Raw genomic sequence first — 24,949 nt, 5'->3', positions numbered from 1 at the left:
GAGCTTAGAAATAGGCCAGGTCAGTGGTTAGGGGAAAAGAGTATCCAAAATTAGTGTTTAAAAATAAATAGTGATAATTCATGTGTGCACCTATAAAAATATAGGGATATATGCAAAGGGAAAGTATTGATTGATCTGGGATGCCTCAGGAACAACCCCAAAAGAGCTAAAATGTAGTTTTCATGACCCTGATTGGATTGGACCAGTATATGGAAATTCTGGAATATACTTTGCAATTTCATCACGCAGAAGTCAAGTGCTGTTGGTAAGATCGCCGCCTCAATATGTTTTTGGTTTATGATAGAAATATGACTGACAAATTAGGTAACCTGGTCAGCCCTGATAGAAATAATGAAACAGAAGAGAGCAAATGCTGTAAACAGTTTGGCTCTGAAGCTCTGACTTTAAAAAAATATATATATTCTCTGAATTCATTTAAAGAATGATCAGTCTGAGCTTTAATTCTGATTGTAATGTTAAAACAAAAACTTGATTGGCTTTAAACTTAGAAAGAACCTGAGAAATAAACATTTATAAATGTATGTGCCGATTTATTAAAAATAATCCCATAAGTAACTGAGTGATGATTTAATCTGATTCTCTGTGCATAGAAGGTTCAGATGACAAAGAATGATATCATAAGACCTGTTCCAGTTCCTATATAATTGTTGAAAGTCCTGACAAGCAATACTGAACAGAATTCTGGGTTAGTGAAAAAAAAAAAAAAAAAAAAACTGTAGGCACACAAATTGGCAGTGGCATTTTGGAAAAACTTATAAGCTTATGTTTTGTTAAAAAAGATAAAATTACTTTGACTACAATGAAGCCGTTGTTTTATCTCATGCTGGCCCCCACCATGACTCTGGCTTAAGCTTTGAAAGTACCAGAGACATGTTCTGAGTAAAAAAAAAAAAAAAAAAAAATGTAATTCCTATATTTACTAATGTTTGGCCAAAAGAGTAATTTTATTGTTGGATTGCAAAATTGTAGTCACGCAGCATCATAAAAAAAGAAAAAAGAAAAGAAAAGAAAATTATTTTTTGTTTATGAGATGATAAAGTTGTAAACAAGTAACATAAACGGGGGTTTCAAAGTAACTTTGAAGACAGCATGCTAGCAAGACCCAAAGTAATATACCTGGGTCAGATAACCTCTGACAGATTTAAAACTAATGTTGAAATTCAGAAGCCATGGCCAGAATTAAGTGAATGAATAAATACAAGTTGATGTAAAAGTAATGACAATGACTGCAAAGAACTTTGAGAAACATTTGAGCTGCAAAAATAAAGTAAAAATATAAAGATGTTTATTTTTAAAATGCATATAATTTCTGACAAGTTTTAAACTGGGCTAGAGTAAAATGATAATCTCAGCATGATAGTTTGGAGGTATCCAATTGAGTTTAGCGATTAAATATTAGTTTGATTAACCTTTTTCAATGTTTTAACACTAGTAGGTGCTGTCAATGGCTCTCATGGTTCTTGAGTGCACCTTTCCTAAGCTGCAGGAAATACTGGATTCTGGAAGAAGACTGTCGAGGATGTTTCAACGGGAAAGAGTGGTTACCAGTGTGCATGAGGTGATTTCTCAATGACGGGTAAGATCCTCTTCTGGCCAATAGGGGACAACCTAAGGCAGGGGGTCACCGCCACTGGGCACCTGCCCTGAAGGGAGGTGTTATATGTGAGATGGTAGTGGAGTTGAGCGGATGCTTGATAGGCCTAGAGCATCATTAAGAGGGGAACTGTAGGAAGTACAGGAATCTGCCTCAAAATGTGAGCTCCTCCAGACCTGATCATCAGCAACCACAGTCCTTGATTGATTGTTGTGACAAGCGTCCACAACTTGATGCAACTATGCCAGTGGATCACACCCTGAGGACAAGGAGCTTATTTATAAAGAGTTAATGGCAATGGGCTTTCAAGAACCATCTGAGACCATGTGATGACAGACATTATTTAAAAAAATAAAAAATTATGAGGCTAAAATGATATTGAACTAATATGTCTATATCATAGTCTTTACTCATGCAGGTCATTAGGCATGACACAAGATGATAACAAGATATGGTGGTGGCTAAAAATGAAGACTGCTTCTGCTTAATCAAGAGATGGTTTAGATAACAAAGGTTAAGGGAATTAAGCATGTAAGGTAAAAATAATTTTAAAGAAATGTTCCTAGCATTATGTATTTTAAACAGTTTAAACTGAGATTTTAGATCTAGAAACTTTGACATTTTTAACTTATTTGAATAATTTAGGGTTATATGTTGTAATGAATTTTATATTTTAGTCTAAGTTAAAGTTTGGCAAAAATTGTCAAAATAAATAAATAAATAATATTTTGCACAGTAAGAGAGAGAGAGAGAGAGAGAGTGCTTGAGTGGAGGCAGGGATAGTGCTCTTCTTCTATTATTGGCCTGCTAAGAAAGAGTAACCAAAACAGAGCAATAATTTTAAGACCAAAACAACCCAGCTGATTTTTCTCAAAATAAAAATCATTAATGATCAGGCAAACTTTGAGATTAGATAAGAGATTAGGTACAAACTTGGTAAAATGCACAGACAATGTTTGAGTTTAAATCCTTCCGATTTAATACCAAAAGGAAAACCTTAAATATGAGCTGTTAAAATATTAATGTGTTAAGTATGTGCATGCATGAGGATGGCTATATATATATTATTGGGGGACAATTCTGTTCCTGTTTTGTTTCAATTGAGTCACTAACCTCTGGAATGAGTGTTTTATCATTACAGATGTGTTGAGTGAAATTACTTTACAGAAGTCGATAATTCTGAGTGAAACTAATGAAAAGACAATGCTGAACATGGGACGAGCTTTAAGTGGATTGGTTATCCAGCTCTGTCTGCTACTGGTAATAATGACTTGTTTTGTCTTTTATAATACTGATTTAAATCACTCTCTGGATTAATATGTTTAAGAGTGTTTATATTATTGGATTTTTGAAATTTAAGTTTGCCGTCCAAAATGGGTTTAAAATCCATGCCTAAATTTAAATGAGGGTCTAAATTTTAACAAGTTAACACTTTGTTGTTTGAATGGTGAAGGTAAATATTTTAGACTTGACGGCAGAAAAACAGTGACAGATTGGCTACGTCACTAACCAAATTATCCAGAGAGCACCCTCACATAAAGAAGCCTGGTGGGAAAACAAAGGAGTGAATCCTGCTTGTGTAATATAGTGCAAAAGCTTTATGTAGTGGTTTATGTAGAACAGAGATAAGTTGAACAAAAACGTGTGGATAGCCCCTTAATGGAGCAAATCCATAACAAGAGGTTTGAATTAATTGAAATAGCACAGCAAAAAAAAAAAAATTATAATAATACATTTTGTTTAAACAACACAATTGTAATAGGCTCTATGGAGCTGCTTATGAACACCTGTCAGGTCAAATCAAATTAATATTGTGAACACTGACAGGGCTTTTTGATAATGTATACTGTTTCAATACAGATTTACAGAAACTGAGGATGTCTCTTTAATAAATATTTGGCCGTTTAGAACTAAGTAATAGTATTGTTCATTTAGTAATAATATTGGGAAATCTGTCTGCTCTTTTTCAGTTTATAATAATTTTGAGTAAATTAATATCACTGCCAAATGACAAACATGAACGAGGGTTTTAAAGACATTGATCAAGTAGCTGACCTGTAAGCATTTATCACTGACAAAACAGTGAGAACTAAATTGACCTTATACTAAGTATTGAGGATTTGCTTCTGAATGTGTCGCTAATATAGTCTGAGTACAGTAATATGGTATGATAATTGACAAGACTTACATTTAAAAAAAAGGTAATAATAAGGCAATGAGTATGGTTAACAGTAATGTCCTGGTATAAAATACATGCATGACAATAAGTGGATAGGTTAGTTGTATTTTTGAAGTTAGACACTTCGATACTTAAAATGTAATTTTAACCAAATGTGTTAACAATGACAAGGTTAATGGTTCATGTATGTTTAAACAGCAGGTGAACTATGATGACTGCAACTGGATTCGGGGTGAAAGTAAAACTTAATAAAAGGGCTATTAAGTAATAAACTAGGAACTGCTCTAGGTTTGAGGAAATTATGATTATGATTATTCTTATTTTTATTTTTTTAAGATGGCTCAATATTGATCTTACTTATTTTTGGTTTGTTTATTTTTGTGTTTTTAACACCAAGTTTGGAGTGAAAGGGTAAAATGGATATTCAATCTCTATAATTGTATCATTGATTGTGTATCAGATCATTGAATGTCTGTATTTGGTATCTGTGAGGTGACTGAGGGTCTGACATATGTCAGGAATGCAATAACAGTGGTTATTCATTTAGCCCGGCTTCCAGAGAATAATATATATATACGTTAATTGTAATGAGTTTATTTTACGATGACCAAATTAACTAAAATTCATCATAGTTGTATAAGACATGTTAAAAGAAAACAAATAAGACAAATATCCTTCTTAAGGGTTAAAAAATGTTTTTAATTGGTTATAGTGTATGCGTTTTTCTTTAATGATTTGTTAAATCTGGTTAATGGATATGCAAATTTAGTCTTAAGGCTGTTGGATAAATGTTTGGTTTTAGAGGGTAAGTGTGAAGTAGCTGTAGTAGGAAGAGAGGTATTTACAAAGATATGTTGATGAAAGTGAGGACACTTTTCCAGGTAGAGGGACACACCGAATGATTCACTGGAAAAGACATTATGTGAAGAAAGACTAGTGCAAGTGGCGATATTGTGGGATTAAGTAAGTAGATGAATGTATATGGGAAGTAAGAATGATTATGGGAAGTATTTTGTACAAAATAATGTGTTTATTACTAGAAATGTCAGCCAGTACCAGAGATGTTAAGTATATGCACATGTTTAAGTTGACCAACAGCCTGCATTATTAGCATGCATCACAACTACACCTGACCTCATTTATTAGACCAGATGTGGGGTATTAGACCCCACATTGATCTAAAACGGGGGACTGAAGGAGTGGATGCCGAGTTGCCATATCCTTCATACTGATATTATATTATATTATTACATGATTTCTTGTTTGACTATTAATCAAGTTATAGCAAGAGTGAAATGTGTAACCTTATGTGTGCTGTATTTCTTTTCCTCAAGAGTAATGTCCACATATTATGTGTGTGTATCCAACCGTAATGATAAGACACTCGCCAGTGCTAGAAAGCCTTGAATTTTAGATAAGTTCTCTGTGTACGTGTGCTAGTATCTGTCTGTACAGGGAGAAGCTCAGACAGTCCCAGGACAAACGATCAACTGCCAGTGTCCAGCGTATCAGATCTACGTCTTTGGAGAGTTTTATCTAGGTTTTGGAACCAATCAGAATTTTGTTGACTCATGTATTGACGCAATTAGTATCCTCTGTCAGGGTATAACTGTGGTTGATTTTGTATTGTACTGGGGGCGGCCTGCGAACTCCTTCGAGAGTGTTGAAGCTGACTTCTGCTGATGAAATTGCAAACTATTTTCTTCAAGTAAAATTATTATTATTAATTGAACTCATCTCTGAGTCCTGGTCTTCATTGCGACATATCTGGTCCTTGGGTTTTAACTGTAAATTCCCCTACAACGTCGTACCTCTCGTTCTTCTCTCGGGACACCAGACGTGACTTTTCCAGTAGATATTTCTCAACCACAGCACTGAAAGACAACCACAAACACGTCAAACGTCAGTCTTCGTCACAAAGTGCATTCGGTGAACGGCCAGAAGATGATCCTCAGAGCACACCAGCGAACGCTCCTCATTCACTTTGTTCTCATTTAAGAGAGAACCAAACCAACCTGTTCTGGGATGGACTGCAATTTTACTAACTTTGTAATGATTACATACTTAAAAAAAATATTGACTTTATTAGCCAGGCATATTTTTATGACTCATTTACATGTCAATCAAGCACATTTTCGCCTTATCATCATACTGTGGAACAGTCATTGTCATTTCTGTAATGCATGAAAAAAAAGTTATTGTAATGCAGTTTTTTTTTTTTTTTTATCAAAATGCATTTATTTTATTTGTTTACATTATTATTTTTTATTCATTTATTAAATGTATTTATTTAGATATCACACTTATTTCGATTTTAAATGCATTTACACATCATGGTATAATTTAAGATGATTTAAAATAATTTTAGATATTCACTGTAATAGTGTTTTTTATCAAAATGTATTTCTACATTAATGTCTACATTTAAATATTACATTATTATTTATTTATTTACACTATTATTTTATATGTTTTTTTATGTATTCATTCAGATATTAGATTTAAATTTTAAATGTATTTACACATCATGGTATAATTTAAGATGATTTAAAATAATTTTAGATATTCATTGTAATAGTTTTCTTTAATCAAAATGTATTTATATATTACATTTTTTTTATTTACATTATTTATGTATTACATTTAATTATTCAGATATTAGATTTATTTAGATTTTAAATGTATTTATACATCATGGTATAATTTAAGCTGATTTAAAATAATTTTAAATATTCATTTTTTTTTATCAAAATGTATTTCTATATTTACTTTATTTAAATTATTATTTTATACCGTATTTATTACATTTATTTATATTATTATAAGTAATTTATTTATCATATGTATTTATATATATAAAAAATTACCAATTTAGTTCTAACGTCAAATATATTTCTTTATTGAAAAATTATGCAGTCATTAAAGATTTATTAATTCAATACATGATGATGATTAAATTATTAATTTTTTACTGCACCTGGGAAAGGTTTAGCTGAAACCTCAAGTAAACATTAAACCACTCAAGTGAAATGAAAAGAAGCCAAAAAAGGGTGACTACAAACAGATAAACTAAACTAAGATGGCGGTTCAGATAAAAAAAAAAAAAGTGAAATTTGGCCAGAACGAACAATAAACCATAGAGAACGATCTGTGATAAGAGCCGCTCTTCTGAGGAGGAAGTGAGTCGGAGGAAGTGGCCGGTGTGACGTCAGACGTCAGCTGATAAAGCCGATCAAAGCCAGACACTCACCCGCGCACCACTCCACTCTCCAGGTAATTGACCTGGATGAACTTTCCGAATCGACTGGAGTTGTTGTTGTTGGCCGTCTTTGCGTTGCCAAATGCCTGCAAAAGAAAACCCAACAGGATGCATGACTTAAAGACAAGTTGTGTTAGTTTTTTTTTTTTTTTTTTAAGCAAGATGTGCATGTGCCAACTAATCATAACATTTTGTGAAGAGAAAAATCTTAAGTGTGTGTTTAAATGTGTATTTTAATTAAAATATATAATAATAAAAAATTGATTATTAACTATTAAAACAGTAATATTAAATTACCATGTTGCATTATATAATAATAATAATAATAACAAATAATAATAATTATTATTATTATTATTATTAATCACCATTTAATTATCATCATTGGTTAATCATTATTGTAACTAACATTTTGCACATTAATTCGTTATGATCTTCATTTTATTGCCTTCATTTATTAATGATAATAGAAACAAAAAATATAATACCTAATAATAAAATATTTTAAATTATTATTAATCATCATTATTATTGTCAATAATAATAACTATTACTAATTATTAACAAAAAAATTATTAAAAAAATTAACAAAAGAATATAAATAATATAACGGCAAACCTGATAAATATATATTTTATTCTTTCTGTTAATATCTAAATAAATAAATATGTTAATGACTAATTATTGATCAAAAAAAAATAAACTGAATACAAATAGAATAAAAAAACAGTAATAGATAAACTATTTGATTTAAAACATAATACACATCTTTATTAAAACATTATTATAATTGTTTTAATAATAATAATTCTTAATTTAAATAATTAAATGAAAAAATTATTAAATCATTATTACTTTTATCATTTAATTGTACTATTATTATTATTTCATTTTATTATTCATATTTAATTTGTTATGAATGAGCTTTAAACAAAACCCGTTTCAGATGCAGTCCTCATCTGAGAGCAATAAAACAATGCTCTTTATTTGAGTCAATCTGTCTGAACGTGTCGGATGCTAGTTTTCGCTCTGACTTGTGAAGAGCAGTTTGATCTTATCACATTATCATAATCATCGGTTCACACCTCCAGTGTGGGGTTGCCCATCTGTGCAAAAAACAGTGACAGCGACCCCCTTTTATTAATGGGCCGCTGGGGAAGAGTAGAGGGTGCAGGGTCACCCCATCCCTCAATAAGCCAACAAAAGGCCTGCCGTGGGGAAAGTGGCTCTGTGCATGTTAAAGAGGGCGGCTTTGTGCCAGCCAGCAGAGGAAAACCGTCCCGCTCCAGACGGACCGGGGGAAGGGCTCTAACCTAATTAAGATTCCCCGCGCTCAACCTTTGACCCGCTTCCAAAACGCACTGCTGAACGTTGGGGAAAAACTGAAGCAGATACTGTAACCAATCAGAGCTTCTGTGCTTAAAGAGACAGTACACCCAAAAACGTTATGATTCACTCACGACTTCATGATGTCACAGACCATGCTGTTTTTAATAAATGTATAAATAAAAATAAACAAGTAAATCTATAGAAGAAATAGAACATTTCTGGAAAGAAAATTAATAATCAAAAAGTAAACAAAATTGACTAAAAAAACTATAGCAAAAAAAAAAAAAAGAAAAAAAAAATCTTTTTTATTAAGTATTAATAATAAAGTAAAAATATCAATTTAAATCGGCTATTTAATAACAAAAATGTAATATTAAAACATTATTATGATAATAATCATTAGTATTCTGTAACTACATGAACATTAGTAGTCAATACAAAGATGGATGAAAAAAGGATTATCAAAAAGATTTAAATACTAAAAATGAAGATTAAAAGAAAAATAAAATGTATACAAATAAAAATAATGCAATAAACAAAATAAATAAAACAATAAAGTAGATAAGTAAACAAAAATAAGCACATACAGATAATGAAAAATAAATGTTAATAAAAATAGGCATGATATATCAATCATGATAAACGGTAGTTTAAAACGTCCTTTTAGTAGGTTTATAAGTCGTTTAATAGCTACAGAGTCAAAAATAATTCACTGGATAATGTTTATTCACTGCATAATTATTTGAAATTCTCATAACACCTGACAGATTGTGGCATTTATCGGTAAATCTGATATTACAAAACCGATACCCAATAATGGTAAAATGTTCAAATATCGGGGAAAATATCGGTTACTCGATATATCGGTCGATCATTTTGTATGTTTCTCTTATGGTTTCAGACGTGCCTTGTGAAGCGGACATCACAGGATATTCCGCCGTGATTCCAGCTCGAAGCGAACGTATATGTTCCATTCAAAATGCATTGAAGTGTGCGAGACGTGAATTTAAATTGTATTTATTTACAGAGGTATATGATGTCACACTTGTCCGTGTGAAGATGTTTGCGCAGTGCAAATCCATGAATGAATGTTTCGAAGTGAGGTAAACTTCACTCAATGAACACTCTTTAGGGACCATGTCAATGGGAACACAGTTCATGCACAGAGCTCACTTCTAATGAGCCGATTATCTGAATCAGGTGTGTTAAAGAGAGACATGCAAAATATTCAGAGCTGGGGGGCGCGAGGACTGGAATTGACAAGCGCTGTCCTAGTGTGTCCTAACAGTACTGACAACTCGCGATTGAGCGGGTGAATGGTTTGCAAAAGTGCTCTACTTATAGTGTTAGGGGAGGGGCCATGGCTCGGGGGCTCCAGTGTGTCATCAAACCCACTCTTTAGCCCCGCCCACAATATCCTGAACACAGTGAAAAACTGTTTAACTCCACTATTCAGAAATACATCGTTCACAGCCTGTGTTGTGTGTTTCAATGTGTTTCAGAAATACATTGGCAATGCTTTCAGAAACAATTCTCAGAATTTGAATATTTTTGGGCTCTGAACTCGTGGAAACGTTCAGAAAGATCCACCGAAAAAACACAGAAGGGAAAGATCTCTCTCTCGCTGAAGTCCGTCAGAAACGGAGCAGACCAGCTGTGTTGGTTTGACACGAGCGGTTGGCAATCACTCGATAAACAACACAAGCTCACAAGCTCCTGCTGATTGGTGTAGGGCTCGAGTGCTATGAGGAAACAACGGCGCGACCGCAGAAGCCAACCGGGCTATTTTTCTGTCAGAATGTCGCAACTGCAGCGCACACGCTCAAGCCTTTTCTGTCTGAGCTGGGAAAGGAAATAATACGGGGCAGGGGAGAAGACAGAAATCTGCAGACCTGTCTGTACTAGTTCTTATTCTTCACTGTTATTTGGGAGTCAGCTTTCCACAGATTTCCACGACAAAGCCACAAGGCTCTGCTTCCGCATCGAAACTCGAACTTCGACAACAATAAATCCCATTTAGTTGAACTGACTGCTCGCCAGCGGCATCAACACACATTGGGTTTGAGCAGAAGCAAGGACTGACCCTTTGAGTCACTCGGAAACTCCAACACTACAACAACAGCAGCATGAGAAACTAAATATTGATATAGAAATATTAGTATTAATATAACAATTTAATTGATTTTTAATTAAACAATTTGAATAAACAATTATAAAATAATTTTAATATATAAAATATATTATGCTGTATACATTATATATACACACCAAAACTTTCTTAAATTAAATATTGATATAAATGAACATACCTTTTAACTCATTATTATAATTATTATTATTTACAAATTATGTATATTACACAGTATATTTAAATTTCAATTAATATTAATATAATAATTTCTATTTGATGAATTTATAATTAAATAATAATACAATTATAATTATATTAACTATTTTTAAATCATTAAATTATTATAAAATCATAAAATAGTACATTATACTATACACACAAACACTAATACATAATTATATATTTCTATTTAATGTGTGTATATACATAAAAATGATAAAATTTAAAATTATTTGACAGGTTTATTACATAAACACACAGTATGTTTATATGAAGACTTAAATGCAAAAAATAATTAAATAAATATTATAAATTAATAAATGCACAAACTATATATTTATGTGTATTTAAACATATACCATTTATAATAGATGTATACACATGAAAATGTTCATTTCGATTAAATAATTTAAACTCAATATTTTAGTACAATGCTTATATATCCAGTATATTAATACACATGTACTAATCTACATATTTTAAATAAATTATACAATTAAATTACTATAAATTATAAGTGAGTGTTTAAACACTACTAATAATAAGACAATAAATTATTTGAAATTGTACTATACATTGCTTTAATATTATACTACAATATTGCACATAATATACAATTGATTTAGAAATAGTTAACATTTTTACAAAATAAACAGATACATTGTATGCTAACATATAATGTACAAGTGTACTACTGTACATATAATATCACAAAACAACTTTGTATAGATATTATCAGCCACATTAATCATGCGGCATAAGACTGCTCCTTTACATACAGTATACACACAGCCACTGAAATATAAGCCATCCATACAATCCATCTGGGATCAACAAAGACCCTGTTCTCAAAGCCATTTCATAAAAAGGCCTGTAGAATCCTATTACTCAAAAGTAACACTATGGGATGCTCACATGACTGTCAGATAGAGCTGCTTTTTTTTATTCACGGCCTCGGAGCCATTGAGCACAAACATCAGGCCATCTCAAGTGAGCTGTGTGACTTCATTTTCCCAGTCTTCAGCGTGAACACAAAAGGCAGACTCTGGGTGGTTTTGTTCGCCGTTACGATATCGGGTTAGCTGGTGACAGCGTGTACTAGCGCTAATTGAGATCACGACACAATAGCATGTCAACAAATGACCTTCAAGCAGAACGAGGCAACAATTCATTAGCTCACAACAGCAATCAAGATACATTATATGAAGAAAGGTGGAAAAAAAATAAGTACAAGTACTATGGAAAATTTTTTTATAACAATGGCTGCCCTAGCATTAAAGCTAATTGCCTTTAGGGAACGAAAAGCGCAGCAGTTCAGAAATCAATCTAATAAACACAAATAAGATCTTCAAGTTAGACATTTGGTGTTTGGCTACAGTTTAAAGGCCTGTGAATGTATTCAGGTTTTAAATTAACTGAAAAGTTTCGGTCCAGGTTGCTAGAAACTGGAATCGACCGAGATTATTAGTGTAGGTCTCCAATTGGCCATTTTATGGTACTCTTTTCCACATGTCGACATCCCACGTGTGTCATTACAGTCATCCCACCAAAAATAGCTCAGACAGTTTCAGGAAGCCAAAGTCCACCACACAAGACTAACACAAAGCCTGGAGATAAACAATGGCCATGATATAGCCATGACAGCTTCCTGAGGAACAACATGCTGGGTCTCGACACCCAGTGAGCAGACCGGCCAATGGGGAGCGAAACCTCTACCGCTACCACTTCCTGTTGAAAAAAAAACTGCTTCCTGTTGAAGAAGTGATCAGACAGAGGGAAGTTCTGTATTACTTCAGAGGACTCACGTGTGTGATCAAAAGCCAAATTGTTGACACAGAAACAAGGTGTTTTGCAGAGCCATTGTGTAAAAAAGAAAGAGCTCAATGGCATTTGCAGAGTCTCCGAACTCTCCTGTTATATGATACTCATTGACGTAATCCAGAAAAGCCATTTGGTTCTGGACAAAAAACACATTTTTGACTTGCTGGATTCCCAACTGTTTTCCTGTAGGGCACTTTCAAGAAGAGCATGCCACATTATTAGGTCAAACAGCATGGTTTACTCGCCGTAGATGTTGTTCGGCATGCACTGAAGGTGAAATATGCATTCAAACAAAGCAATGTGTTGTAGGAGGGGGATTTCGAAAGAGGGCAGCTCCGGTGAAAAGGCGCCCGAAACCGGTCTGACGTGTTGGTCAATAACAACAGGTGCCAAACATCTCTTTTACATCATGCAAGTTGAAACTGAGACAGCAACGTTCAGCTTTAAAAAGAAAGAACTGTAAAATTACAGTTTAGATTGAGTCAAGGTCAATCAATTTGCTTTCGATTCAGTTTAAAGCTAAACTTACACAAAACTAGTTGCTACTGGGCGAGGTGCCTCGGAAGGTGACAATTAAAACCAATTAAAAAGGTGACATAATTAATTGAGTAATCAAGGACAGCATTTACATTATTTGGGTGAACGATCCCTTAAACTATTCCACAGTTGTAACTTCGGTAGAAGAAACTGATGGTGGTAACTTGTGGTCCAAAAGTTTGGAATTGGGACATGAGTTGATGTATCCGTCAAACAGTCAAAATAACTAAAAAAGACGAGGAGGAACTTTGCACTGACTCACATATGGAAACTTTTCCCTCTGATACAATGCAGAGAATAATAAAAACTGAATATTTGGTCCTTTCTTAAAAATCAGCACCAATTGAACATCTTGTAAGATGGACGAGACAATTGGACTTCATGAGACCATAAAAGGAAGAGAAGCCTAAGGGAGATCTGACTACTATCATTGAAAACTTCTGGATGGAGTCTCATTCTGGGCTCAATGTTCAATTGACCAGATTCACAGAATGCTTCTCACCACAAATGCAGAGATGTGGGGAATATTTTTTAATGAAGCCTGAAGACTTGTCTGCCAAGGGACAATGACTGTGCTGACTGCGGAGAACTGACTTCTAGTTTTCAGTAACCACAAGCACTGGGGCAAGCGTCAAACAAAACCTGCCATCTTCCATCCCTTTTAGGACTTGCTACACTTATTCTGTTAAAGGAGGCTATGCTAAGAAATGACACCAAAGGTTTTCTAATGACATCATGTGTACAGGAAACCTCTGCAGTACTAAAGAAGTGATGGGAATCGTAGAAGCCAAGTGGGTTGTTTTTGTCTGACTGGTAACTTCAAAAATAGCACTTGTATGCAACCGTGAAATCTTGAGAAGAAGGACTTTACAAGACCCTTTAGATGTTAACCCATGAGTTGTGAAAGACTCACAATATCCACTCTAACCGTCAAGTCCAAGAGTCTCAAAGGTCAGTTTTTACCAGAGGTACCTCTACCATAAACCACCATGAGATCAGAGTTGGGGAAGGGTTTCTACTGATATTTTGCACAATAACAGAATGTGCTTGAACATGTTTATGGGACCGAGCTATAATTTTAAAGCAAGAGACATAAAACAACAAGAACTGCATGAGACACAGCCCCCTGAGGAAAGCCTCCAGATGTAGGTTAGCCAGTACTGCAACATGAGCTATGCAAGTACAGTTGTATGCAAGTTGTGACCCCACGTTTCAAGCACAGGCTTGTGGGAAAATGCTCTGTAAAAAAACTGATCCAAAGAGCCACAGTTTACAGTGAAGACTGAGTGATCTATGGGTAAGCTGTCATTAAGGTTGTTACGAAGCATTGTTCAAAGTAGCGAGTTTTCCAGACCCTACAATTCCAACAAATGAGCTATTTTGTAGAAGCAAGCCTCCAAGGATTTGAAGAAACTAATGCAAAATGCTCAAATAAAGATACAACACAAACACCCAAGACAGACTATCAAATGTAGGGTTCTTACATAACATACAGTTTTTGGGGGGTTGACAAGTTCTGAGGTTGACAACTGCCAACCGCAAACCCATCAACAGTCTTCCTTTATCTTAACCATCTCAGTAACTGCACAAAAACATGTGAAAGGTTAGGAAACTCTAGAGACTTGAGCATAGAATCTGTGCAGCATGAAATGTCAATTCGACAATGAAAAATGGTCATCAGCTATCCCATGTCCCAGTAAGTCCTCCAACAAATCTACTGATCCTGAATTCTTTTCCAGATCCTACAATGAAGAAAAAAATGCTAATCTGTAGAAGTATCCAATGGATCAAAGTCAACACAAATCTAATGGTTCTTATACTTTACCATTTTTGGGGGTTGACAATGTCTACAGTTGACTACTGCAAACTGCAAACCCATCAGTTAACTTCTTTTACCTTTACCTTTTCAATACAGTTAAACAGCATCTCAAAGGTTTACAAATTCTTAGAGACTCAAACTCAGAATCTATCCAAGAGTAAGTCTCTACTTTCAGTAAAAAACCCTGTCAATTATCCCATGTCCCAGTAAGTCCCCGAACGAATCCACTATTCCTGAACTCCTTCGCGAATGATGACTATCATGTTATTAAACCAAGTTTGCGTCAAGCTGGTAATCATCTTACCTCTAGCACTGGTCCAGCACCCAAAATGGTTCGTTCCACTCCGCTTGCGTAACCCTTCTGGCTGAGAGCGGTCAAGCAGTGAATGAGGAAGTTAGTGCTTTGCGTTTTGCCCGAACCGCTCTCTCCTGAGATAACAATACACTGGTTGATGTGCTTGCGCAACATGGCATAGTAGGTTACATCAGCAATGGCGAAAATATGGGGCTCCAGCTTGCCCAACTGGTGGTTCTCATACATTTTGACATATTTGGGGTTGTAAATGGGTAAGAACTTAAAGGGATTAATAGCAATGAGGATACTGCCAGCATATGTATAAATTTTCTTCTTCTGAAAACGAATGCGGAGGTTATCCAAGATGCTGTCCTCATTTAGGACTGGAAGGTTACAGAGGTCCTCAAGGTCCTCCTGCTGGGGTGGGAGGAAACCCCGAGCAACCAGTCGCTTGGACTCCTGCTCGTTCCCCACGGTAGGTAGGTGCACGTAGCGGATGGAGCCATCGTGGTTGCGCTCTTGCAGGAGGAAGTAAAATCCCTCTTTCTGAGAATGTTGTTCCTGGGCTTTTCTCGGCCAAAGAAGAACCCTGTGCACGGGAAGGTCAGTCGATTCCAGCACCCACTCCTCCCCACCGCACTCCTTCACCTCAGCCAGGACATATAGCTTTCTGGTATCCAGTCCAAGGGTCTCAGCCGCATCCCGTATGACGCTAGCTGCGGTGGCCTCCTTGGTGACTCGGAGTATACAGCACGACGCCGTCTCCAGAGAGAGTCGGGGGTATATCTGAAGTTCGTAGGCCTTTCCATCTTGGCTAGTCGTCCCGTCGCCATCTTTGACACTCATTCTGACTCAGGACGAGCCCCTTCAGCATTACGTACTGCCTTCACAACCACCATCTAGCACCTGAAAAAGAGGACGCAAAGAATTAGGCCTGCAACTAACATGAGTGATTAGTCGATGATTTCTTTGATTAATCACTATTTTGCAAAATACTCACTTTAATTTAAAAGATACAAATAGGAATACTGCAGTAAAGTAAGGTACAAACTACCAAATAATTAGGTCTGCAACTAAAATGAGTGATTAATCGATTATTTGGTCGATTAATCATTATTTTGTTTACTTGTAAAACATTAAAATATACATATTATAGTAAAATAAGGCACAGATTTGTACAAAAACACTTCTGAACCACATTAAACACTAGCCTAGACACATGAAACAACACAGTTCTGGCCTTGTTTAAAGCATTTAATACAAATCACAATTTCTTCGGATAACTCATCATTGCGGATCACCCTGTGGCCATATTATGCATGCATTTTTGTTCCAAGCCCGGATTTTTGAAAGGTGACATTTACTGAAAAAGGCTTTTCCTTGAAAGCGCAGCGAGACAACCAGCCAATGACGTCATGTCAACAATCATTTCCATTGATTGTATTGATTAGATATTGCAGTCCCAGATTTCATACTGGCCTACTTTGTTTCTTACTATTAACCTTTCACTTTTTGTTTTGGAACAAGTCCCAGCCAGTGTCATTCATCTTAATTAGATCGATCATTTGTAAACAAGAACTTCGGGATTTAATTAAAAACTGAGATAAGGTGCCATTACTGGTGCTCTTTGGATGAACAGATCACCCCTATCCCTTATTTCTCAGGCCTGCAGCTCTCCATCTGACCTTACTATTCATGGTGCCTGACACAAACTCAACAGCTCCTTTATTTAATCTGCCTAAAGCATGTCCCTGCAATACTCTCTGATCACGAGTGAAAACTGCATCTGTGTAGCAACATCTAACAGGAAACCATGGTCACAGTCAGAGTTAGTGTGTTGCTGTGTATCTGCTGTGACTAGACAGCACATCTCTATAAATATACAGTACAAAGCCACAGCTGCTACATCATAGGTGTCAATATTGGCATGGCAACTGCATCCCTGTATATAATAAAGAGTTAGAAACCACTAAAGTCACGTGGTTTATGGTCATTCCATGAAGAACATTTGCATAAAGTCTGTATTGTAGAACCAAAGACGACCAAAAAAAGATACATTTTCTCAAACAAAACATGCATTATCAATATGAAGACATTTTTAGGGAATCAATACAGAAATTACTTGTATAATTAAAATATTCTTGCTTCAAGCATAAATAAAGCAAAATATATTTGCTTATATCAGAAAACAATCTTAAATTCACACCTGTGATTTAAATTATTGTATCTTTAAGTATATAAAACTAATATATATATATATATATATATATATATATATATATATATATATATATATATATATAGACTCAAAGAAAACAATGCTTTACCGTTAGCAAGGAAAGAGGAAATAACTAAACTCTGCAAGCAACAAAGTTACACAACACACAAAGTGAAGCTCATTTTGTGCACGGCACTTTTAATACCAGCCTTTGGTTATGATTTCTTAATGCTTCTGATGTGGAAATCATAACCTGTAGCAAAAATTATGACAACCTAAATATTCCAAACTATCCCTTCAATGACGTTTTCTATCAATAAAATAATTCCATCGCGAAAAATAATCTTTGTGAATGCCACTTTGAAAGGTGCCCTAACAGGCCACATGCTCCCGAGGGTTTCTTGAAGAACCAAAATCAAACCAACCAATCTAAGCTTATCCAACGCTGTTTATTTCATTTATAGATTACCGAACTTTGGTTTGGCAGAGTTATTATTATGTGGCGGAACAAATGACGTAAAACACTGTACGCTTGCTCTAACAGTAAATTTGAGGATGCAAGTTATTTCCCGGGAGTGTCTTAAACAACTTTTAGCTTATATTGAGTGAAATTAAGTTACTCTGGAAAGTCCTCGAGAATGAATGGACTATTTTCTGATGGTTTGACATAATGGGGAACCATTGAAACCAACATTTTTATGCAAGATCAAAACCAAACCATGCAGGGGTCAACAAAATCTCTCAAAGCATGGCTTCTTTTATAAATAAATATGAATATTATTTTTTTTTAATTAAAATATCATTAAAAATAAAGTAGCCTAAATAAAATAATTAAAGATGAAATTGCTGGTAAACAATGGCTAAATGTAAACCTAAGTCTGTAAAATGAACAGTGGATGCGTTTCAACTTTTCCAGCCTGGTTTCTCAGATGGCTGAAAGTAGGCCATCCTCCCAACTTGGCGTTTGACCATAACCAAAATCAATAAAACTCCAAGGCATGCATAAAGTCAGCGACCACAAAAACAGCATCATCATTACGGTTCATTTTGCGCTGGCCTGAAAAAGACCAACCAGGTTTACTCAAGACTGGGGGAAAAACACATGAAGCGCCCGCCACTGGGGGGAAAGAACAGAGCTGGATTTATCTCTGACAGACAGACACCTCATGTTTCAGAGCAAGTCCAACATTCCTGAGATCGAAGAAAAGGAGTGGCAGTCTGGCAAATTTGACATTTAGAACAATCATGCATCTAAAAAAACAACTCGTGAGCGGCTTTGCAAATCTACATACTAGATAGGGAGCATTCTAACTCAAATAGAAACGTTTTTGGAATATTCCAAATTTGTGACACAAATAGAACTTCACAGTTCCTGTTGCAACACGTTCAAATGTTTTGGAACAAATCTGAGACGTAGTTCTCATTTTCATGAGGATGTTTTAAGCTGAATGACTTGATTGAGGTGGACGAGAACAAGCGAGACAAAGTCTCCAGTGCACCGGTAAAGACCATGCTGTTATTGTTACTTCGTTTCCAAAGATCACCAGGATCGTCTCTCACAAGATTAACTGACTGGCACCCAAACAAAAGTTTGGGCCTCTTTTGTGCTTAGATCCTGGTGTTCTGCCGCGGAGGCTTCCTTTAACACTTCCCCTCAGATAGAGATGCAGGAGAGTTGGCCGAGCTCCCGGCGGAGAGAAGAGAAGAGAAACCCATGAGGTAAATCAGTCACAGGCTCTTTGTGGAGCACAGATGCAGCTGGAGACGATCTGAATGAAAGGCTGTTGAAGTGGAATGTGCGGCTGAAACAGAAACAGGGCTTTTGTTTTAACATCACCTCCATTTAGGAAGCAAGTCTTTTAGCAGACGCGTGGGCAGAGGAAAGACAAACCTCCATGGGATTCCCTACGGACAACTCCTCCATCAGTCTGGTCTGGTGGACGTTTCCTGCAAATGTATGCCTACGCTGAACGGTTTTCAATCAGACTGAACATGCATAAGTCACAGAAACACCCACAGGTGTCTACATATGACTCTTCAATGCTAATCTGTGGGGTTTTTGCACAGATGATGCTGTAATAACTGCAGTTACATGTATCCATTTAGCAAAGTGACCTACAAAGTACCGCATTTTTTCCGGAAAACACAAGTTGCTATTTTTATCGTCTAAAATGTGCAACTTGAAGGAATAGTTCACCTAAACATGAAAATGTGCTGAAAATTCAGTCACCCTCAGGTCATGCAAGATGTAGATTAGTTTGTTTCTTCATAAGAACAGATTCCTTCACTTGCTCAGTAATGGTTCCTCTGCAGTGAATGGGTGCCATCAGAATGAGAGTTCAATGAGAGAAGACAAAAGCTAAAACAAATCCAGCATTAAGATGTTTTTAACTTCAAATCATTGCTTCCCAATAAAATAGGAGTCCATGATCCACAATAACACTTTCTCCAGTGAAAAAAAACACATTAGGAGAGAAATCTGCACAGATCAAGCAATGATAACATGCTAAAACAGTGGTGGATTTTGACATGACAGAACAACAAAAGATGGGCTTTTACACTGGAGGAAGCGTTTATGTGGATTACGGACTCATATTTTAGCCAGAATCAACAGTTCAGAGATAAAAATGTCTTAATGATGGACTTGTTTCTCAAAAACATGCAGCTTTTCTCTTCTCAAGACATTAACTGATGGACTGGAGTGCTGTGGATTATTGTGTTGTTTTTATCAGCTGTTTGGACTCTCATTCTGACGGCACCCATTCACATCCATTGTTGAGCAACTGATCCAATGCTACATTTCTCCAAATCTGATGAAGAAACAAACTCATCCTGATCTTGGATGAATTCAAGATGAGAAAATATTCAGCAAATCTTAATGTTTAGGGGAATAAAGTACTAAAAGCCCATTTTAGCCCAACTAATGCTTCAGTTTAACAAAAGCAAGCTTGTTTAAAGTAAAGAGGCCGAAGTGAGCCAAACAAGCATTTCAACTCTTGAGGGAATTCAACACCAGCCTGAGTGGAGCTCAATAAAACATCGGCAGTAGTTTCCACAGCGGGCCAGGACCTCCTGCAGAGGCACATGTGCTCCAGCTTTAGTTTCACCATCCTATCACAGTTCATCACTGACACGAACACCGAAAGTAGACCCAAAAAACCTATACAACCTCGAAAAGGCATTCGGAAATCTCAGAGTTGATCTTTCCTTTGAGCTGCAAATCACTCAAAATGACTCTTTGTGTTCGAGTCGTAGTGTTAGCTGCTCTGATCTAGGGGCTGTTTTGAATTTTATCAAATTGGCCGACATGCGTTCTGTGCAATTTGCATGCAAACTGTTTCCTGGACGTGCCAGAGAAAACACAGGCCTAAACGCTCCGGGACAAATCTCTGCGTACAATCTTGACAAAAAACATGCAGATAGTTAGCGACGAGCGCCCGAAATACAGGCTGCATATGAAACGCATTTACTGTCTGAGGGGAACTGCTAATTATGATCCAAAAAAAGCAGAACGTGAGTTTACAAGCAACACCATTGACCAAGGAGAAGTGCATCTACTGTTTGTTGTGCGAATGAATAATCAATTATTATATGCATTTTTCTTGAATCCCGAGTCTTAAATCTGCAGAAAAACATGAGGATATGCATGCATTTCGCAGCTAAATGTTCAATCAAACAGGTCGATGCTCTTCTCGACCACCAATTAGCCTGTAAAAACTCATCAAACAGAAGCCAAAGCTGCATCGTGTCATCTGCTCCGCTCTGAAAACATCTTGAAGGCATTTACTGCTCCTCCTAAATCTCCCGATATTACAGCTCCAGACTTCATTTGCAATCACTGAATGTTTCTGTTGGTCATTACACGAGCTCTGGGATTAGCTGGCATATCCAAAAGGAATGTCAGCCTCGCCTCGCCTCCATGACTTACTTTTGCCTGTGTGGCGCTCGGCATGAGAAACCAACTAAATAAGACCAAAAACACTCTTTTTCCGCTGTTGTTAAGGGTTCATGCTTTCTCTTGGCTGTATAAAGATAGACACACTGAAAAACCAAACAGATTTTGCATGCACTGCTGTTCCAAAGTTTTTTTTTTTAAAGCAATCGCTCTCTATGCTCACCATGTGCATTTATTTTATCACAAATACAGTAAAAACAGTAATACTGTGAAATATTTTAGCGATTTAAAATAATGTTTTCTATGTGAACATGTAGTAAAGTGTAATTTATTCCTGTGATCAAAGCTGTATTTTCAGCATCATTAAACATGCTAATGGCTTAATCAGATTCAATGATCTATGCTATGCTAAGCTAAGCTAAAAGTGCTACCGCCAACTGTGCTACCGCTAACTGTTCAACTATAGGCGAGTTGGAAAATGATCCTATTTTCAATAAGTAAATAAAAAAAGTGTGTTCCTTTAATTTGCATCCGCGATTAATAAAAGATAAAAAAAATAAATAACAATAATATTTCACATTTGAATCCTGTTGTGAACAAATGTCTTATTTCATCTCAAATTTAAATAAAAAAAAATTATTTCGTAAATATTTTTTTTTTCAATTAAATTTAAATTTGCAATTAAATAAATACTACCATGATAAATATGGGCAATTGTTATTTACAAATATTAATAATAATAATAAATAAATGACTATTGCTATTATATTATTGCTATTATAGAATTTTGGGAGGAAGAAATATACTTCATCAGTGACAAGAAAATAATGCCAATGCAAAATAATCTGTTTTTGTTTTTTTGATTGATGAATTATGGCCTATTGCATGTGAAAATCGCAGACTTGAACCTCCTTGGGCATATTTACATCAGATGAAGAGAAGAATGGTGCAATGTTTGCCCATATCCTAAACAAACAGCGTCACGAATCAAGCACAAGTCAACAGAGATTGGCTCCAGAAAGCTCTCAGCTGCACAGCTCTGCTTAATGAGCTCAGCGGAGGATGGAGGAGGGTGGGGGTGTTTTATAAAGTCCCTGGCACTCGAACCACTCCATCCACTTTCCTCTCCCGTCCAGACAGGCCACTTCCTGCATGAGGTCATTGTATGATTGGGTCGTTCATCAAAGCCACACGCTGACAGTAGCGCACGGACACTCCCATTCATCTCCGTTTGACACACGTTAGACAATAAGATTATTCATCATGACTTAAACGCCCAAAAATGTCAGGGCTAACATGTTTAGAAGGGGTTAATGCAAAACAGCAACCGAATGTGTGTCAGACCAGACTCATTCTCCATGTGCTCTATAATTAGGGTTATTTATAAACTTGGATGGAGAGCGCGCATTGGAAACGTAGAAACGTCCGAACGCTTTAACGATTTCCGTCTGCTTCTACCGCGCGTGCGTCATCCCGAGTCCACGCCGCAAACTCTGGTCGGTTCGCGTGATGCTTTCAACTCCTCTTTTATCTTTCCCCCTCACACACCCATAATGCACTGCTGTCAGGCCGCTGTGGGGCACCTTCTGGTCTTCACCGCAGCCAAACAGATGAGTGACCGTGCTGGAGGTTTCTCTAAATTAGGGAAGCATTCCGCTGTCATCTGCAAATCTGGCAGTATTTCGTGAGGAAGGCGGCTTCTGTGAACCTCGTGTAGGAGAAAACCCATCTAATTCTTGCCATCTGCTCGTTATTAGTGGATAATGGATATGAAGCCACTGGGTTCTAGATCACCAATGAGTTCATGTTCATCCATTACAGAAGAAAATATAGACCTAGGCCTAATATAAGGCTGAGAATATCCACTAAATATTCACATATGAAAAATAAATCATCATCATTAATATTGCGATAATTTAATGCATATTTTATTTGATTCACTAAATATAATGCAGACGTTTTGCAAACATACAGAGCAAAACTGGTTTTAATAGCCAACAAAACAAGACATTGCAATAGATTTTGTATTTTAGTATTTAAGTAATTGCACCTTAGAAGTGAATTGATTCTTATGCAGTGATTATTTTGCAAAAAAAAAAAAAAAATGAAAAATAATCAGTGTAGAATTTTTCATAAAGGATTTTTGTTAAAAAAAGATGCAGAAAAAATACTTTTAATTTTTATGCAATAAAAAAAGAAAAAAAAGAAAAGAAAAGCCTTGCGATTTATTTTGCATTAAATGTTTGTTTGGTGGCAAAAAAAATGTGGTTGAGGACAAATCTAACAAAGAAAAAAAACCTAAAATATATTACAAATATTATTGAAGACCAAAAAAAGCAGCATCATAAAAGTTGAAGTAAAAATAGTTGTAGAAAAAAATTTAGTTGTTATATTAGTGCATATAAATGAATAAATATATGTATAAATATATATTTAAAAAATAGGCAGTGTAAACAAATGTCTTGATTTATTTTTGCAAATAACTTTGAAAGAATGATTCGTCTGATTGAAGAAAAATAAATAAATAAGCCAAAACTGAGCTAATACAAATATTTACATAAACATCAATTATTATTGAAGGTCTAAAAATGTGATTTCTTTTAAAGCTACAAAATAAACGTTTTAGCAAACATACATGCAGAACCAATATTGGAGTTGTTATATTCCCGCATGTACATGAAATAAACAGATACTTTTTTATTGTATTAATTCAGTGTGTGTGGGGGTTCATTGTTTTTGACTGTTTGTTTGAATTGATCACTTCCTCTCTGGTTGAGACCAAAACCAACATATTTGAGCCAAAACAGAGTAAAAGCATATCTATTGAGCTGTATCTCAGCTATCAGACTGGGCTGTAAAACACTGCTGTTTGTAAAGCGGTGTTGCCCAGCCCTACTTCCAGGTCTCTCATTCAGTAGTTCCCTTTCACAAGCACGTCAGCGCACATATGGTGCAACAAAAACGCTTTGTGGGCCTCTCTCTCAACTTCACAATAACGCTTCAAAACAGAGACTGAGAAAAAAGAAACGAGTGAGAATGAGTACACAGGGCAGGGACACCCAACCGTCTGACACTCCTGGCAACCTGGGTTTCCTTTGACTACGTCTGCATTCAGCAGCGACCATCGACTTCCTGTTCACGTCTCCTAGTCACAGAAGAGTTTCTCAATGTGAACCCATCGCCTCTATTATAGTCTTCACGGTCATGTTACATTAACGCCAACATGAAACCAATTTCACTCCCATCATGATATCATTTACCAAAAAAAAACTATGAACATCTTCAGGTCTAGATTTGACATACGCAACTTTAGTTTAAATATCACCTCCAAATGACCAGGACATAGTCCAGAATATCAGAAACTGACAAAGAGATATGGACATGTTTGTTTTTGGCGTGACATGCACTGATGAATTGTTTCGCAGGAACTGTGATTGGTTGTTGAAAGGTTGAACATCCGCAGATCTCCAGTCACTTCAAGGCTCTTTTTCTCATGCTACGTTCACAAAAACAACTGTGAAAAACCCTCAAACGCTAACACATGACACGTCAAAATTAATTTTCTCGCTTCCTGTCAGGTTTCTGTTCTTGATGATGATAGGGTTTTTCCAATGGCTGTTTAACACAAACAG

At 35.8% G+C, this 24,949-nt stretch overlaps 1 protein-coding gene across 5 annotated transcripts in view; it reads right to left on the bottom strand.

The window, feature by feature from the left end:
- LOC127942841 (unconventional myosin-IXb) overlaps positions 1–24,949 on the bottom strand; it is a 45,521-nt gene that overhangs the window by 19,591 nt on the left and 981 nt on the right. For all 5 annotated transcript variants that reach the window (XM_052538822.1, XM_052538826.1, XM_052538824.1 and 2 more), the window contains exons 2-4: positions 15,214–16,110; positions 7,045–7,139; positions 5,606–5,668 (exon numbers count right to left, since the gene is read on the bottom strand). In XM_052538822.1, coding sequence (XP_052394782.1) covers positions 5,606–5,668; positions 7,045–7,139; positions 15,214–16,050 — 995 coding nt within the window. In that variant the 5' untranslated portion in view covers positions 16,051–16,110. The remainder of the gene's footprint in view (positions 1–5,605; positions 5,669–7,044; positions 7,140–15,213; positions 16,111–24,949) is intronic.

The sequence above is a fragment of the Carassius gibelio genome, chromosome A22, assembly GCF_023724105.1.
Source record: "Carassius gibelio isolate Cgi1373 ecotype wild population from Czech Republic chromosome A22, carGib1.2-hapl.c, whole genome shotgun sequence".
NCBI lineage: Eukaryota > Metazoa > Chordata > Actinopteri > Cypriniformes > Cyprinidae > Carassius > Carassius gibelio.
The sequence above is the reverse complement of the archived record's forward strand: the minus strand, read 5'-3'. Positions and strand labels throughout refer to the sequence as shown.